The 19,475-nt window shown below is 40.0% G+C and overlaps 1 protein-coding gene across 4 annotated transcripts in view; it reads right to left on the bottom strand.

Moving 5' to 3' along the window:
• Window positions 1-3,130: 3,130 nt before the first annotated feature.
• The window catches only part of MIPOL1 (mirror-image polydactyly 1), a 334,097-nt gene continuing 317,752 nt past the window's right edge, over window positions 3,131-19,475 (bottom strand). For all 4 annotated transcript variants that reach the window (XM_070428268.1, XM_070428293.1, XM_070428276.1 and 1 more), the window contains exon 13: window positions 3,131-5,897. In XM_070428268.1, the coding sequence (XP_070284369.1) occupies window positions 5,831-5,897 (67 nt within the window). In that variant the 3' untranslated portion in view covers window positions 3,131-5,830. The remainder of the gene's footprint in view (window positions 5,898-19,475) is intronic.

Raw genomic sequence — 19,475 nt, 5'->3', positions numbered from 1 at the left:
GCCCTGAAGACTTCTATGGCCCACCCCCCTCCCTGGTCCTCTTTTAGCCATGTACCTTAAGCTTTAAATTTTAAGTTCACTACAGGTGATAGACTGTTATATAGTCTGTTTATATTTCTCTTGTCATGATTGAGTAATCAAACCCAACAGAAGCAGCATTTTCAGATTTCAGCTGTTGGTTCCACTTGCACATTTCACAATTAGTAGAGGTACTTTGTAGTAGACTTGACTCGGTCTATTATTTTTTAATTAGAATTTGATCTCTTTCCTTACGGTTTTTCTAACCATTTTGCCAAAAATAATGTTTTTCTTTAATATTTTATTACTAAAATTTTAGCTTATATCTAAACTAGAGGCTGGTGCATGAATTTGTGCATGGGTGGGGTCCAGCCAGCCTGCCCGGATCAGGGCCAATTGGGCTGGGCTGGCAGAGGGAGGGGACATGGGAGGTTGGCTGGCCGGCCCCACCCCTGATTGGGATGGAGAGGGCCAATCAGGGGGGGTTGGTTGAGGGGGAGGGGCTGCAAGCGGTTGGCTGGCCAGCCCCGTTCCCAGGTCAAACTCCTGGTCAAGGGAACAATTTGCATATTAGCCTCTTATTATATAGTATAATTTAGAAAGGTTCCTAAGGTACCTAACAAATTTGTTCATATTGACTTTTATCTTTATTAAAATGGTTAAGGAAGTCAGACAGTTTCAGAGTGAACTTAATCTGTTGTCTTACTGCAGTATATTTTATAGTGCATATCCTGTCTTCAGGATTGTACACTTATAAATTTGATTAAGATCAATATATAAGAACTGCACTGAAGTATGTAGAATTTACAATAGAGGATTTTATGTGAATAAAAAGTAAATATATATTTCAGATATTTGAGTTTGAGCATTAAAATGCATCTGAGTTAATAATTAGATAGTTGAGAAACTGGTGTCTTCCAAAGTACTAGCATATTCCAAAACTATATTTAGAAAACAAAAAAAACCCCAATAAATATGTATATTGGATTTCTGAAAAGAAATATTAGTGATATACAATATTTTAATCATTCTCAAAAGTACATTTATCATCGTCAACTTCTATTTATGAAATTTTACATTAAAAATAATAACTTCAACCTTTATAAATTTAAAGTACATAAAAGAGAAAAATAATTTTTCATAAAGATTATTCTAGCAAAAGGATTACAAGTTTGGTAACTTGAGATGCTATTCTGGAACCTATGCTACTAGTTCAAATGTGCAAGCTCCAACTTAACAAATGTTTAAAATATTTGAGTTTTTAAAACAGAGCCAAAATAAACTACATCTCCTCTAGAGATGACATATTTAGCTAAGCTCAAGCAATATAAATCTTTCAACCATCCCATGTATTTGTTTAAAAACCTCAGAAACCATGTGTATTTCTAATAAAACGTGGACAAAATACTGAAATCACTGGAGCCTAACAGTTGTCTTACAAATCAATATTTATAAAAGGCAAATGTACTTTTCTGTATGTGTCTGTGTGTATATACCTATGTATATAGTTGTATACATGTAGTATATGTCTATGTATAAAGATACATCTTATATATGTATATGGATATGAATAGACAGTTTAATCTATAATAATAAAAGCATAATATGCTAATTAGACCGGACAGCATTCCGGACGTCCTTCGGGACGAAGCTGGGGCTAGAGGAAAGCCCGAATCCTGGATGACAGAGGGAAGCCAGTGCTGGCAGCCAGAGGAAGGAAGACCTACTCTTGCATGAATTTTGTGCATTGGGCCTCTAGTTATCAATAATAGTTATCAACAATATAATATTGTCTTGTGAAAAATTTGTGTTCCGTACAAACTATATGTGAGTAGAGAAAATGTGTAAGCCATGGCTATTTTATCATTATAATATGACTCATTAATCATGAACATTTTAACAAAATAGAAACTTTAAAAATAATTCAAAATACTACACATAAAAATGCTTTTCTAGGCAACTATCTCCAATATAAAAACAACAAATTTTTTTAAAATATATTTTATTGATTTTTTACAGAGAGGAAGGGAGAGAGATATAGAGTTAGAAACATCGATGAGAGAGAAACATCGATCAGCTGCATCCTGTACCCCCCCCCCCCCCCCCACTGGGGATGTGCCCGCAACCCAGGTACATGCCCTTGAATCGAACCCGGGACCCTTGAGTCCGCAGGCTGACGCTCTATCCACTGAGCCAAACTGGTTTTGGCAACAAATTTTTAATATTCCAACCTGTTTTTGTGTGAAAGAAAACCCCTTCAAAACAATTAATCCTGTCAGTAAGTGATCTAATAAGAAGATTCTTCAGTTTATTTAAATAAGGAATTATAGAAGGGATCCAGTTTCTTATTGAAAAGGAGAAAATATTTTATTAGGTAAAATATTTTAAATAATTCTAACATGGCTTATTTATATAAAAATTAATTATTGACTTCATTATAACTGCTTTTACCTTGCTTATAATCAATAACCTTGCTAACAACTTGCCTATAACTGGTTTTATCTTTGCCAGTTCCTCAGGTAGGTAGAGGAAGCCTTGAAGTTTAGGCTTCCTTTTGATAAAACTACACTGTCAGGTTTTAGCATAGGCCAAATTAAAATAGTAAAAAGCAACTCAAGGTTATTTTTTATTAATGATGAATTGTCACAATATTCCCAATTAGTGAAGGCTAAGACAAAGCATGCTGCTACTATAACCCTACAGAGAGTTAGCAATGATATGATGCTATCTATATACATGTGCAGTTCAATTCACATTTTTGTTCTTCATTGAAAGAAATGCATACAGCCCCAGCCAGTTTGCCTCAGTGGATAGGCTACCAGCCCAAGGACTGAAGGATCTTGGGTTTGATTCTGGTCAAGGGCATGTACCTTGGTTGCAGGCTCAATCCCCAGCGCGTTTGAGAGGCAACCATTCCAAATGTCTCTCTCACGTTGATGTTTATCTCTCCCTGTCTCCACGCCTCCCTACCCCCACCATTCCATTCTCTCTAAATATCAGTGGAAAAATATTCTCGGGTGTAGATTAACACACACACACACACACACACACAATACATACAATCTTGATTTTTAGAGCATTCATACATAAGTGTATAAAAGAAATGGTACAATAACAGATTGTAAGAGTTTAAATCTTTATTAACAATTTTTTATTTTATTTTATTTTGAAGGGTTTGGAGACCTATGGTTTGCATGGAGTTTTAGTTATAAGACCTCAGTTGTAAATCCCAGCTAATCCTTGGCAAGTTCCTAGCCTCTCTGGGTCTGTTTCATCATCTGTAAAATGTATGTAATAATAACAATAATACTAAAATCAGCAGCAGCATGATTATGTGGCTCATACATATAATCTATTATTATTGTTGTTATTATTTGGTTGAAAGAATACAAATATAAAAGCAAAAAAACAAATCAAGTGCTATGCATGTTTGTGTTATCTTTTCTGATTTTCTTCTGAACTACTTATTTTTCTAAGAAATGATTTATCACGTTACTGTAGGGATTAGACTTGATGTTTAAAGCAAACTCAAAGAAACATCTCAGGGTATCTTCAAATACTTCTGAAGTTGCTTTACTATTGAATATGTAGAGAACTGATCTTCAGTGAACAAGGTTTTTCCTTCATAAAAAAATAGACAATTTGGAATATTGGTGGTGAACATTTTTTAAGTGCAAGAAATCAACTAATGATAATATTTGGCTATAATACTTAGCATATGTAATTTTGTAGACAACTCATTTTCATGGGGACGTGTGATATTTTGGGGTGATTACCTACATTGAACAATAGTAGATGTTTGAATTGTTTTGTAAATTTAAGTTTATAATATCAAATTCTAGAAATGTTCTGAATACTAATTACAGGAATTGCTTGTTCTAATATGATCATTTAGGTATAGGAAGAAATGTTTGAAAATTGTAAAATGTCTTTATGCTACACTTTGTGTATTAGAAAACCCCAAGCAAAATAATTCAAGAAAGACTTGTCAATTCTTTAGGACTAAACTGAAAATTCAAGTTTCCATGTGATTCATCTGAAGAGGATTCAGGAATGGATAATTTTGTGACAAAAATTGTTTCTCTTTACTTACCTCCGTGACTTGTTCCTTCACACATTAAGCTGTATGTTTCTATTAGAGCCTTGGGACAAGACTCTATGCATGACCCAATTATTGAAAATTTCTCTATTTCTATAGTCTCTGGCCTAGGAGAGGCTACAATTATCGTTAGAACTATAGAGTAGATCTAGGTAGCTTAATTTTAGCCCCTGCTGTTCTTTATTTTCTAACTCTTATAGCATAAAAATAATTAAAAGCAGATAATATGAGTAAATTTTAAATTTAAATTCAATGGCATGATTCTAACTCTCAGTTAATTTAATGGATAAAATAAGGAAGAAACTGATGTTAGCATTATGGTCCTTTCGTCACTCTGTGATAAAGTACCACAGAGTGAAAAAAAGAATTCAAACAGATAATCTCCAATGGTGTATGAAGAAATGGTGCATAAATTACTCTGTACTTGTCTTGAAAATAGGCAATGGTAGATAATTTACCTCAATCTTAAAGATGAATAAAAGAAGTGTATGAATTTAGAAACATTTTCACTTGCCTAAAATTTTTTCATGAATTTATTCTCTACTTGTCTTTTTCACCCAATTCTAGACATAGTCATTTTCTATTGGCCTCTCATCTATTCAATCTAAAAAAGAACACGTTTTTCCTACAGCCATATCTACAAATCTTAAGTTTTATTAATAATTTCATATGGTTAGAAGTGACTATGCTATAACTATTTTAAGTTATGAATGAAAAAAGTATGTAACCTGAACCAAATTGTAGGTTTTCTCTTTTCTAAGACCATGTGTTTTTACATTATCATTTTATTGTAAGTTACATATCAGTTTCTCTTCCTCCACAACATTATCATTTTATTGTAAGTTACATATCAATTTCTCTTCCTCCACCATTCAAATGGTAATCTAAGTAAAGATCATCAAAAGCATGTGCAACAAGTTGGATGGCCCCCTCCATGCGGCACAGACAGATTTTCAAGCCAAAGTGTCCCAATCTATTAGATAAACTTGGCAATTTCTACAGTTTAAATAAAGTTTAGATAATTATTCATCAAAGCATTGAAAATATTGAATTTACAAGTACACAGTAACAATATCCTCTTTTCATTGAAGATAGTCTGTATTGTTTTTATTGAAACAAAAATCATGATAATTTTAATGTACCAAACTCTTATTAAAAGAAATTATACATTTAATTCTTAGTATCCATACTTAATATTCTTAAATACTAACAAAGATTACATGCATGCATTGAAGGAAGACTATAAACTCTCATCAGGTAAGAAATAAACTCTATATTGAAAAATGCGTGTATTTGAAGTTTTGACCTAACACAGTGGATTAAGGTTTAGACAATATTTACTTTGCTGCATTTTGATTCAGAAAGGGCCATATGTGAAGACATAATCCTGACCAACTTCACAATGTTTCTATAATAGTCTCTCAGTAAAAAGCGTTATGTTAAATATAGTGAGGCAGAAAATTGTTACAAATAAACTACAACTTCATAGCTATCCATTGGTAAAAGTCTGTAGTTAATACATTTGGATAAATAACCCAAGTCAGCAACAAAGTGGTTAAACATTTGTGATTTGATTTTATCTCAGCTTGGAATGTGGTTGGAGTGTCCCACTTCTAACAACTGTTTGCTAAGTTAAGGCTTTAGTGTTTACACAGCGTTGAATGAATCAGCCTGGTCACCAGATGTGACTGCTTCCCAGACTGCCGCTTTCAGTCAGATCACTGTCCTCACGGGCCCTGCTCCAACCTTCTTCCGCAGGACGTCCACCAGCCTCTCCAACCTGTTAGGAGCAAGGGGCGGAAAGGGAAAAATGAATACAGAAAGTGCAGTTATTGTCAGGAATGTTTTGGCAGAAAAAGGACAGTGGTTGCCTGCGACCAAGCAATCCTGGTGGTAGTCATGTTAAGAAATAAAACATTACTGTAAGCAGGAGACACTGGTGCCAAGTGCCAAGTATCTGAGGTTAAAAAAAAAACAGCAACAACACAAACTTTAACCCAGATCTTCAGCTTATGTGAGCATTCGATGCTACATGAAAAACAGAAGGTACGCATTTCAATACATTTACCTATTTGTGTTAAGGTTGTGGATTAATGACGTCCATGTAATGACAGGATGACACATTAAATGGAGAGCAGTTTGAAACTGATTTACCTTATTTCAATATAGAAATGTTAGCAATCTTACACCTGTTACTTAGCTAAATAAGTGACACATGGGCATATTGTACAATTCTTATGCATTAAATTTCTTTTTCATAGAGTTAGCTAATACAGCCAGGAATTAGGGGACTAGCAGGAAAAACTTCTCGTCTCAGTGGCATGAAAATAATTTAAATATATACAAATGATTTGATGGTGATAAAAACAGACTTTCTGTACTACATTTAAAAACTTTCTGCATACTACTCTTTGTAATATTTTAAGCAATAAAACAAAATTAAGAAAGAGAAAGATAAAATCATGCGCCATGCTTTCCCATTTAATAAAGTAACTAATGGTAATAGTAAAAAAACAACAACAAAACAAAAACAAAAAAACTTTCTATTCTTGAGAAGTATAAATAGGCTAGAAATGACTAAATATGCTTTTTAGTCCAAGGTAGGTGATTTTCAGTTGATCAAAAACTCGTCCATTATACGGAAAATAGAGTGAAAGTTCAGAAGCCCATTCTGTGGTGTTTTTAGTCGACTCTAGGGGAGAGAGACCACATTCCTGTGGGTCAGTGAGAGTTTTGCTTGACAAAAAATGATGGAATCAGACCATTAATTGTTTTTCTTTTATTTTCTTTACTGAAAGTATAAAACATTAACTAAAAATTTGCTTGTTATATACAGAGAAGTCTTCATTAATCGCAAAAATCATGCCCATACATATATACACTATCTTCATTTCTCAGAGACAGCTGAGCAACTTAGTCTAATCTGCTCCAGCTTGCCTCATTTATATGGGAGCAGCGTGCCTCATTTATAGGGACCCATGCATGAGGGTTCTTTGCAAATAAACCTAGTACAGAGCTAGACACTAAAGGAATGAAGGCATTCTTAGTGTCGTACATACTGGTCAGCTGCATCCAACACTGAAAACTAGCTCCAGGCTATTGGATGATTCTGCATATATCGAGTCCTGTTAGAAAACACAAATATGAAATGAAAGAATCTGATGCGTCAAAAATCTTTGCTTTGCCCTAACCTGTTTGGCTCAGTGGATAGAGCGTCAGCCTGTGGACTCAAGGGTCCCAGGTTCTATTCCAGTCAAGGGCATGTACCTTGGTTGCGGGCACATCCCCGGTGGGGAGTGTGCAGGAGGCAGCTGGTCGATGTTTCTCTCATCGATGTTTCTAACTCTCTATCCCTCTCCCTTCCTCTCTGTAAGAAATCAATAAAATATATTTTTAAAAAAATCTTTGCTTTGAGAAATGTAGTAATGATCTTAGAGTGAAAATGCAAATCTGTCCTACATTTGTTACTACAAATTTCTCAAATACAAGCTATACATAAGTTTTATACATTCACAACTTCAGCCTATTGGTGCAACTACTTGAACTAGAAGATTCACTGGACAATTCACTTTATTCACAGACCAGTTTGTATAAGTTGGACTACTGACCAAAACTAGAGGTAATAAACTCTGAATATTATGGTTCATAGAATTACATAAATCCTTTAATTCAGACAATGTTTCACTAACTTGAATTGCAGAGGAGGGGGGAAATGTCAGTATGGAATTTAAAGTGCATTGTTAAGAGATGATAGAACTTGAATTAACTATTGACAAATAGCTGCCAGCAGGAATCTTAAGAAGACATTAAGAGCATATCTCCACATATATTGTAAAAAGTCAGGAAATCATTACTTCCAAGTTGGTTAAATATATACCTCCTCCACAAAATCATCTGCAATATTAAAAAACTTCCTTGTAATATAAAAGTAAGCTCTATTCGGCATAGCTATTATCACTACAAATTCTGAATTGGCGGAATCACAAATTACTGAGATGAATCTGTGTGTGGTTCTTTTGGCTTCTCCTTTACAGAAAGGCTCCTCTTACTTTTGTTTCCTTTTTATACATTAGGACTTTTTCCCATTTCAAACTAATACAAATTGCTAAGGGAAGAGGTTAGGAGGAAATACTTAAATATCATGTTTTGCAATGTCTTTACTATATTTCAACAATTACTAGATCGACCACATTCTCAGTTTATCCAGGTTGAATGATTTATGAAAATTTGATCTCAGAAATGAGAAAAATGTCAATTACTTAGTTTTGTAAAAGCTTACTGACTTCTGAAACACAATGAAGAACCTATTCCTTCCTGTAAGGAATGAGATAGACATGCCAAGCGTGGACGGTGCCAACAGGAAGGTAGGTGTGCATGTCTGTTGAAGCGCCTTGCAGGATCTGCCTGGGGGCTATTCTTCACTGTCCAAATCAATAATATCTTTTAAAAAATTATGTCGGTTACTAAAAGAGGCTCCAGCTACTTTACATTTTACTCAACACTAGTTTCCCCAGGGCTTCATGAAATAGGAAAAAGGTTAGAGCTAAGATTAGGATTTCCTTATTTTAAATATGAAGACACTGAAGCGCAGACAAGTAAACCCTTATGCAAGGTTGTGGTTAAAACAGTGACAAATCTGGGCCTGGTTTCCTTGTTCTTAGTTCAAAGCTACTTCCACTAGGGCTTGGGTTACTGGAGAACTATAGATTTCAGATTATAGGTAAATGGATTATTTGTCTTAATAGCTTCATTAAAATTTTCTCTCAAATTCTTACTTAAGTCAAATTGGGAACACATTTGTTGGTGTATTTCATCTATTATTTTAGTAACACATTATAGAAAAGTAAGCTGATGATATTATACATAAACTAGAGTCCTGGTGCACAAAATTTGTGCACTTGGGGTTGTCCCTCAGCCCAGCCTGTGCTCTTGCAGTCCGGGACCCCTCACTCCTTACCACCTGCCTGCTCGCTGCTCCTTACCACTCAGCTAGCTGTTCCTTAGTGCTGCCATAGAGGCGGGAGAGGCTCCTGCCACTGCCACTGCGTTCGCCAGCCATGAGCTGGGCTTCTGGCTGAGCAGTGCTCCCCTTGTGGGAGCTCACAGACCACCAGGGGGCAGCTCGTGCATTGAGTGCCTGCCTCCTGGTGGTCAATGCGCATCATAGCGACTGGTCGTTCTGCCATAATGGTCACTTAGGCTTTTATTATATAGATAGGATTTAGTAGTTACAATCTACTTTTGCTATAATGTAATTTCTATATAAACTTAAAAATATATTTAGCTATATTCTAGATAGAAAACTTATTTTTGCAGTGAACATCCTATCTAATAATAGACAAGCATGGTAATTAGCTGTACCTCCGCGACCCTTCCCATTGGCTAATCAGGGCGATATGCAAATTAACTGCCAACCAAGATGGTGGCCGGCAGCCAGGCACTGAAGTGAACAGGAGGCTTGCTTGCTTCAGTGATGGAGGAAGCCAACGTTCCCCGCCTGCTGCTGCCAGCCTCTGAGCTTGCAGTTTAAGAAACATTGTTACAAATATAGAAGCTAAACAAAACCCAGAAACCTGCTTTCAGTCAGCCGGGCTTCAGCCAGCAGGACCGCAACATTGTTTCAATTATAGAACAAACCCAGATCCTTGCTTTCAGCAGCCAAGGTCTCAGAGCTGCAGCCAGGCCTCAGAATTAAAGCCAGCTCTCAGCTCCAGTGACAGCCATAGAAGGTAAATAAACCCCAGAATAAAAAAGAAAAAGAAAAAAGGAGAGGTTGGGAGCTTCAGTCGCCCGCCAGCCTGAAAACGGCCCTCAGCCCCTCACCCAGACTGGCCAGGCACCCCAGTGGTGACCGCCACCCTGAAGGGGGTGTGACCAGCTGCAAACAGCCCTCAGCCCCTCACCCAGACTGGCCAGGCACCCAAGCTGGAGCCCCACCCTGAAGCAACAAGATGGCAGCTAATTTGCATACTGAAGGCAGGCGGCAGTGGGAAAGGCTGTCCGTGGTCCGGGACCTGGATCTGTGACCCTCCCAGGCGGGTGGCAGCGGGCAAGGTTGTCCGCGGTCTGGGACCCGGATCCGTGACCTGGCGGGCGGGGCAGCAGCGCTTGAGGCTGTCCGTGGTCTGGGACCTGGATCTGTGACCCTGCCGAGCGGAGGGCAGTGCTTGAGGCTGTCCACAGGACCAAGACATGGATCTGTGACCCTGCCGGGCGGGGGGCAGTGCTTGAGGCTGTCTGTGGACCAAGACACGGATCTGTGACCCTGCCAGGGGGGCGTCAGTGCTTGAGGCTGTCTGCGGTCCCAGGACCCGGATCCATGACCCTTCCCGGTGGGGTGGCAGCTCGCACAGGAGCGGATCGGCCAGGGTTGGGCAGGGCAGGACGCCTGGCTTCCGCCCAGCCCCAGTCACTCCGGGCAGGTGAGCAGCGCAGAGAGCCTCTGGACAGGGGAGGCAGGCCGGCGGAAGGCGGCCTGTACTCCCCACATGGCGGTGGTGACAGCTGTGAGTGCGTCAAGCGGAGCCTGCAGGCTGAGCTGAAGTAGCGCCTGCAGGCCATCAGCGCCCAGGAGTGGCTGCGCAAGATCCGCCTCCTGGCCCAGAAGGTGCAGGATCGCAGGGACAGCCACCGTGGCGGGCCAGACTGACGTCCTCCTGGCCGCACCACGGGGGTTTGCGGATCTGCAAAGCCAGAGGCCTCCGGTGTGCACATCCCCCACCTGGCGTGCGAACATCCCCCAGCACACTGTCACCCTCCTGCGCCTGCAACAGTTGCAAACCAAGGCATGCACAAGTTCCCCCCACCTCTCCACCGCACTTCCATCAACCCAGCATGCCTAACACCCCCACAGGATGTGCACACATCCCCTCTGATGCGCTCACATCCTTTGGAGAGTGTCTGGGTGTTCTGGGTGCTGAGGGTGGGTGCCCGTGAGATGACAGTGAGAGGGCGGAGTGGTGAAGCTCTGTTCCCACGAAGGCCAGTGCAGCTACGAGACCACCTCTGGGGGGTTAATGCAGGTGCTGAGGCGGGAGCAGATGCAGATAGACACACCTCATGGGCGCGGGCGGCCCTTGCTGAGGTGCCTTTGGTCAGCATTCAAGATCAAGAACCCAGAGGCGGAGAGGAATTCCGTCCTCTCAGTGAAACAGTGGGATAGTCGGGGCAACTGTAGAGGAGGAATGTGCACTTTGGGTGCCAGCACCCATGAGCGAAGGCTGCCCTGACTGAGCCTCGCTTGCTTGGGGCCTAGCTCACTCCTGCCGGGCAGTGGGTTCAGGATGTGCTTTTCCGAATTAATGAGAGAAAACGTTGATTCTCCTGCTGCCCACAAAGGTGGAAAGTGAAGTGGGGAGACATGTGGGGAGTGAGCGAGGTTCCCTGTCTGGGGGTTCCAAATCTGCTGTTGGTTTCTTTCACCGCTGACTAGAGATATACAGGGTGTCCCCCCAAAATGTATACACACTTTGAATACCTACTAATTCCAATGGTTTTAAGCATAAGAAAGAAACAACAATGGAGCTGTCATCTGTTAAAAGTGTGGGCACAAACAGGGAGTTGGACATTCCCTGAGGGGTCTCAGATTGGAGAGGGTGCAGGCCAGACTGTGGGGCCTCTTTCCCCCCTACCCCAGTGCACGAATTTCGTGCACCGGGCTACTAGTCTATATATATAAAAGGCTAATATGCAAAGTGTCTCCTCGGGGGTTCGATTGCTTGCTATGATATACACTGACCACCAGGGGGCGGCACGAAACAAAGGAAGGTCCTGGCCAGCAGCCGGAAGGCTCCTATCAACACTGATCATTAGCCAGGCCTAGGGACCCTACCTGTGCCCGAATTTCTTGTACCGGGCCTCTAGTTATTTTTATATTTTCTATGTATCTATGTAATATGTATCTAATACAACAAAATGCATAGTTTTATTTTCATCTTATTTTATTAAATTAGATTTATTGTGGTGACATTGGTTCACAAAACTGTAAAGGTTTCAAGTGTACAACTCAATAAAACATCTGTATACTGTGTCATGCACCCATTGCCCACATCCACCTACCTCCACCCCCCTTTCCCTCTGGCTCTCACCACACTGATGCCTGTGTCTATGGAAATACATGGCTTTCCATCAAGTCGATGAACCGTAAATTATTTACAATTTTTCTAATTGATTTACTTCTAATTTTTACTTTTATAGAATATTTTGATATATTTAAAAAGGCAAGTAACACTAAATGGGTACTACATACCAGGGCCTATGAGAAATAATTTATGCACATATTTAATTTTTATTATAACTCCATGACAAAACCAAAAGTAATTAGATCAGTGCTACACTGCTAGTGAATTCCAGATGCAAGCTAGGTTAATTATCATCCCTCATCTCTCCAGTGTGATACCTCTTTCAAAAGTACTGTGACTTTGAAGGTTCATTTCTAAATTGTGGGCTTGAATTACTCTTATTGACTTGATAATTTTGTTGCAAAGTGACAGAAAGGAGTAAAAACAGAACAAATTCCTCATTTTGAGAGTAATTGTGTACTTGTCAATGTGAGAGTAGCATTCTTATTGGCTAGACAATCTTCTCCAGAAAAACCATTCCCATTATTTAGGCAATGAGGTTACCCCATCAAACATAGTTACCTTAAAATTATTTTTTTTTTCAAAGAGAAAGAACCAGGGAATTTCAAGAGAGATGGATAACAACCATCTTCCAGAAGCCTTGAAAAGTGCTGCCCTTCAAGTTTTCCATTAGTTTCTAAGGCCTAGTCCTCCTTCAACCATGGCAGCAGGGTGAGAAGACTTGAAATGTATTTTTTTTTCCTTTTTCTATGATAGCTGTTCTTTCTCTGATCTTTTTATTTTATCAATATTTCTTTATACTTTTCATGATTTCCTTAAGATATATTATTTGCTTCCTTGATTCCACTTAAATACTAGAACTTCCAAATATAGATCTTTATCTCAACTCTTTTCTGAGTTTTAGATTCACATATGCAACTGCCCTCAAGTCACCCCCTCTTGCTTCTTATCTAAAACAAAACTTTCCTTACCTCCTTTGTGTACTTCAGTATTTATTTTTTTATTTTTTTTATTTTATTGATTTTTTACAGAGAGGAAGGGAGAGAGATAGAGTTAGAAACATCGATGAGAGAGAAACATCGATCAGCTGCCTCCCGCACACCCCCCACTGGAGATGTGCCCCGCAACCAAGGTACATGCCCTTGACCAGAATCGAACCCGGGACCCTTCAGTCCGCAGGCCGACGCTCTATCCACTGAGCCAAACCGGTTTCGGCACTTCAGTATTTCTTATCTTGATTAATATTATTGTTTATTAATTCACTCAACCTCTACACTGAGAAAATCTAGAGGAACGTGATTATATATATATATATATATATATATACACACATATATATATTTTCTTACTTCAGTTTGAACCTGTGAAAACTTTGTGCTAAAACCATTAATGTAGACAGCTGGAGGCAATGAAAGGGCTTTAATTCATCTAGTACCATTGTTTTCATTTTAGAACGATCACACTGGGATGGAGGCAGTTAGCCTATAGGTAGGAAGTCCAGACAGTATTTTATTAAAATTATTCTAATAAGCACAACAATGTGAATGTACTTAAGACCACAAAACTGTACACTTTAAAAATAGTTAAACTGGCAAATTTTATGTTATGAAGATTTGAACCAGAGCTGCAGCCATGAAGATGGAAAGAAGGGGATGAATTTGAAAGATATCTAGAATACGGAATCAAAAGGACCTTGTGACTTTTGAGAGTAGGTCAAGTGAGATGAGGTGGTCAAGAAGGATGGCTCCCAGGTGTCTGGTTTTCATGAATAGACAGACAGCCTTCTGCTGACCAACACAGTGGAGAGGAAGAGCAGAAAATTTTGTTGGGGAGTATGTGTGTGTGGAGGATGAATTCAGTTTGGTACGTACAAATTTGACATGTTGGTGCAACAGTAAGTAGGGATGGTAAGTAGGCAATGTATATAAGAGTATATGTTGAAGAAAGAATTCTAGGTTTGTGACACAGATTTCAGTTCAATCAGTAAGCATTTGTTTTGTAATTTCTATGTACCAGTTATTGTTCTAGCACTGATTATTCAAAAAACAGGACATGGGCCCTGCTTGTAAGAGAAATAAGGAGGGAACGTAGATCTTTATATGGATAACTTTAGTAAGTTACTGGTAAATGCCATCATAAAAGGATAAGCACAGTATTAAACAGAAAGGGTAAGAAAGGGTCGGGAAAGAAGGAGTCTTAAAAGCTTCATGATGATGCCTGAGTTAAGTATTGAAGGATAAGACGGAAAGAGTCACATTGAGAAGGGTGGTATGGGAGGGGGTAAGGCAGGCATTCCAGGAAGAAAAAATAATGTGTGTGAAGGCACAGAGGAAGGAAAGCATGATGTGTCAAGTCCTGCCAGTAGCATGGTTTCTTAGGATCATGCAGGAGAGGAGGCTGAGAATAGCTGAAATGAGGCTGGTGGGCCATAACTAGGTTTTGCTCTAAGTTGCAACTGAAGCCATTGAAGTGGATGGAAATATTTAAAGAGAGAAACAAAGGAGAAGTGAGATGGGAGGAAGACAGAACCAAAGTGAAAACAAATATTTAAAGTAAAGAGGTTGACAAGAGAATTTGAGAAAACAGGAAAGTAAAAGATGGATCAAGAGTAGGTGCTGTAACAGAATCCAGAGAAGAGAATTTCAAGAAGGGCGTGATCAACAGGTTTAAATACTTAAACTAGATCAAAGTGAAAAGTATGCATTTGATGAGGGAATGACAACCTTTTCAGGGCAGTTTTAATAGCATGATGGAAGTAGGAGGAAGCCTGAATGGAATGTGAAAAAGTGAAGACTAACTAAAGGCTGTTTTATAAGAGCTTGGTTAGAAAGTAAAGTGGACTGCAGTTATAGGGGGATGTTAGGCTGAGGACATTTTTAAAGAAGTGGATGGCACAGGAATATGTTTATGGGTTATGGGAGGGAAGACTATTGGAAGACACTAAAGTACAAGGGATGAACATGATACCTTTTTTAAAATTTAAATTCTTTATTGTTTAAAGTATTACATAAGTCTGCTTTTTCACCCGTTGACCTCTGCCCGACTGCCCCCACCCCCCAGCATATGCCCTCACCCTTCCACTCCATCCCCATCTGTGTCCATTGGTTATGCTCATATGCATGCACATAAGTCCTTTGGTTGATCTCTTACCCCCTCACCGCTGTCCCTCCCCCCTTCCCTCCCCCTCCCACCCCGCCTTTCCTTTGAGGTTGGATGGTCTGTTCGATGCTTCTATGACTCTGGTTCTATTTTTGTTCATCAGTTTATGTTGTTCATTATATTCCACAAAGGAGTGAGATCATGTGATATTTATCTTTCTCCGACTGGCTTATTTCACTTAGCATAATGCTCTCCAGTTCCATCCATGCTGTTGCAAATGGTAAGAATTACTTCTTTTTTTTTTACAGCAGTGTAGTATTCCATTGTGTAGATGTACCACAGTTTTCTAATCCACTCATCTGATGGTGGGCAATTAGGCTGTTTTCAAATCTTTGACTGAATGCACCCATTTTTTTGCTGTTTTTCCTTTCTTCTTTTATTAATAAATGTAGACCCAATCAAAAAGACCAGTTGTAAATTGTGCTGCTATGAACATAGGGGTGCATATATCCTTTCTGATTGGTGTTTCTGGTTTCTTGGGATATATTCCTAGAAGTGGTATTACTGGGTCAAATGGAAATCCCATTTTTAATTTTTTGAGGAAACCCCACATACTGTTCTCCACAGTGGCTGCACCAGTCTGCATTCCCACCAGCAGTGCACGAGGGTTCCTTTTTCTCCAAATCCTCTCTGGCACTTGTCGTTTGTTGATTTGTTGATGATAGCCATTCTGACAGGTGTGAGATGGTACCTCATTGTTGTTTTGATTTGCATCTCTCGGATGATTGGTGACTTTGAGCATGTTTTCATATGTCTCTTGGCCTTCTGTATGTCCTCTTTCAAAAAAGTGTCTACTTAGGTCTTTTGCCCATTTTTTGATTGGATTGTTTATCTTCCTTTTGTTAAGTTGTATGGGTTCCCTATAAATTTTGGAGATCAAACCCTTATCAGAGATAACATTGGCAAATATGTTCTCCCATGCAGTGGGCTTTCTTGTTTTGTTGATGGTTTCTTTTGCTGCTCAGAAGCCTTTTATTTTGATGTAGTTCCATTTGTTTATTTTCTCCTTAGTTTCCATTGCCCTAGGAGCTGTGTCAGTAAAGATATTGCTATGACAAATGTGTGCTATTTTGCTGCCTTTGGCTTCTTCTAAGATTTTTATGGTTTCCCATCTTACATTTAAGTCTTTTATCCATTTTGAGTTTATTTTTGTGTATGGTATAAGTTGATGGTCTAGTTTCATTTGTTTGCATGTATCTGTCCAATTTTCCCAACACCATTTATTGAAGAGACTGTCTTGACTCCATTGTGCACTCTTGCCTCGTTTGTCAAATATTAACTGAGCATAATGGCTTGGGTCGATTTCTCTGTTCTGTTCCATTGGTTTATATGTCTGTTCTTATGCCAGTACCAGGCAGTTTTGAGGACAGTGGCTTTGTAGTATAGCTTGATATCTGGAATTGTGATCCTGGAGGGCCTTCCCCTGCCACCTACTTGCTGGGGCGGCATAGGTCCCACGCATCCCAAGCCACCCCTGACTGTCGGCGCACATGATTCCTCCAGCTGTGCCTCCCTGGCACCCGAGCCAGCCCCTGACTATCTGTACATGTGGCTCCCGCCAGCGGCATCTCCCAGACACTAAGTATATCTATGTGCATTTTATTATAATATAAAGCTCCCAAACATATGAATTTCATGGAGGAATTTCAGCATCACAATAAATATATTTTGGGAATTGCATTATCCTTTAAGTAATACCAAGGATGTGACTATCATCTTTGTCTACATATAAGATTGTTCTTATTTGTTGTCAACTGGTCTTTGTGATTGGGTCTACATTTATTAATAAAAGAAGAAAGGAAAAACGGCAAAAAATTGGGTGCATTCAATCAAAAATATTTAGATGTAAAGCATCATTACTAACCATTTACAAATCATTTTGTTAATTTCTACTATAATTTTCACATTAATAAACCTAACTCAATCCTTTCCCCCAAATATTTTGCTTTATAAAAAGATATTTTGAGTTGTTAAAATAAATGATACAAAGAAATAATAGGGACAGATTAATTTAGTCACTGTATCAAGCACTAACATTTTGATTGGATTGTTTATTTCTTGGGTACTTAATTCTATAACTGCCACCTTCTGAACAGTTGTGGCCTACAAAGTTTTTAGGTGTGTCTACTGTAGATATATGTCACACAAAGTCTTTTTACAAATATGAGATCCTCTGTAAATAAAGATGGACTGTAAAAAAATCCTCTCAGCTATAGCAAGTTATAATATAGTGAGCTCTAGGTTATACCATTTAAAAGTAGTTCTACACTTTTAAATATTGTGAAGAAGAGGGTGTGCTACACAGGGAGATAATGGGAAAGTGGGAATATGCTGTACGCAGACATCACAACTCCTGGGTCATTTTATTTACCATGCTTTGTTTAGCTTTACTTTTAGATTTATATTAACATCAAGCAATTGCTTCCCACCTTGAAATTAAGCAAAAAGCTTGGATTTATCCTTGAGATAAAATAGGACAAAGAAAAAGTTAGTATATGCCTATTTAATTGTGCTTAGATTAGAAGGATGATGTTCCTGAGAGAGAAGATGTGACCATGGGAACAGTGTTGAGAAGAGAGGGAGAGAGAGAGAGAGAGAGAGAGAAGGAGAGAGAGAGAGAGAGGAAGAATTCTGTGTTCGGCTGGCTTTAAGATAAGAGGCCACACAAGGCAAGCATAGCCTCAAGAAATAGATTTCAGAGAACCTCCAGGATGAATACAGCCTGCAGACTCTTTGATCTTAGCCCAGTTTAAATGATTTTGGGTTGAAACCAAGATGGCAGCAAAGGTAAATGCCTGTACTTGCTGCCTCCCACAACCACATCAAAATTACAACTAAAATACAGAATAATCATCATTTAGAACTGTGTGAAAGCAAGCTGAATGGAAGTCCAACAACTAGAGAAGTAAAAAAGAAAGCACACAGAGACTGGAAGGAGGGGTGGAGGTGCAGAATGGGCTGGTCCGACACCCATGTGTGTGTTTTTTTTTGTTTTGTTATTTTTTATCAGGAGGGAGAGCGTCTCTGTGGAGGCCACCCATGAGGAACAAGGGGTCCCAGCCCCACACTAGACCCACAGGCCAAGGTTCCAGACTGGGAAGAGAAGTCCCTGCCACTATGGGCTGTAAAGGCCAGCAGGAATTGTGGCTGAGTCACATGGAGGCTGCTGGAGACCCAGTTATTCCATTTAAAGGGCGGGCACATGAACTTACTCAGATTCCCAGCACTGGGCTGCTCTGGGGGACCCAGACACATATGGGGAGGGACTGGACTGCCTGGCATTGGGGTAGGAACTCAGGGGCAGCTTTCTCCCAGATGGGGGTGCTCATAGGAGTCATTGTTCCTGTGCTGGGAATCTCGCCTTTCTCAGGGCTCACTGGTAGCCGTAGTTGAGTCTCTATCAGCCTGGAGCACACTGTTTGCTCTGCCCTAGGGATTCCCTGAGAACCTACCCTATCCAATTTGCAGCCACACCTAAGCTGTTTGCAGCAGCTTTTTCATACTAATGGCCTGTCTTGGCTCAAGCTTCAGACTTTGCTACAATCTCTCAAACAAGCTGCAGATAGTGTCAGCATGCCCCAAACCAATCAATAAAAGGCCCCAAACCCGGCACTAGCACCAGCCTGCCTTACTTCATAGCTGGGCCTCGCCTGGGCATCTTCAACCCAACAGAAATAGCAAGTAACAGCCATCTGCAGATCCTTCTGTAGCTCCTGACAGGTGGCCCCAGGCAGTAGCTGACCTTGCACCTCCCTGGAGGCCCCAGAGGCAGTGTACCCAGTGGACAGCTTCAGACCACAGCAGATTACAACTCTACACATGCACAAGTGACACACTTAAGGGGTAGACTCAGTGAACAGCAAAGCTCCACTGAAACAAATCCTGCTCCATAGGGGTGTTTCCTGCACAGCAGCTCTCCCACTGTAGTCGCAGCTGGTCCTCAAAGCCAATTGGCCTGGAGGTCAACTCCTCCCAGTGATGCCAACAGCAATCAAAGCTCAATTACAAGACTGTGCACACAGCCGACACAGGGCACACCTAGAGTGCCCAGCTCAGGTGACTGGGGAGGCTGAGCCACTGGGCCCTATAGGACACCTACTATGCAAGGCCACTCAACC

Source organism: Myotis yumanensis, unplaced genomic scaffold (assembly GCF_028538775.1).
Source record: "Myotis yumanensis isolate MYYU_CA2020_CCGP unplaced genomic scaffold, mMyoYum1.0.hap1 SCAF_1, whole genome shotgun sequence".
In the NCBI taxonomy this organism is placed as follows: Eukaryota; Metazoa; Chordata; class Mammalia; order Chiroptera; family Vespertilionidae; genus Myotis; species Myotis yumanensis.
Note: the sequence above shows the minus strand (reverse complement) of the source record. Positions and strands in the feature narration are given on the sequence as shown.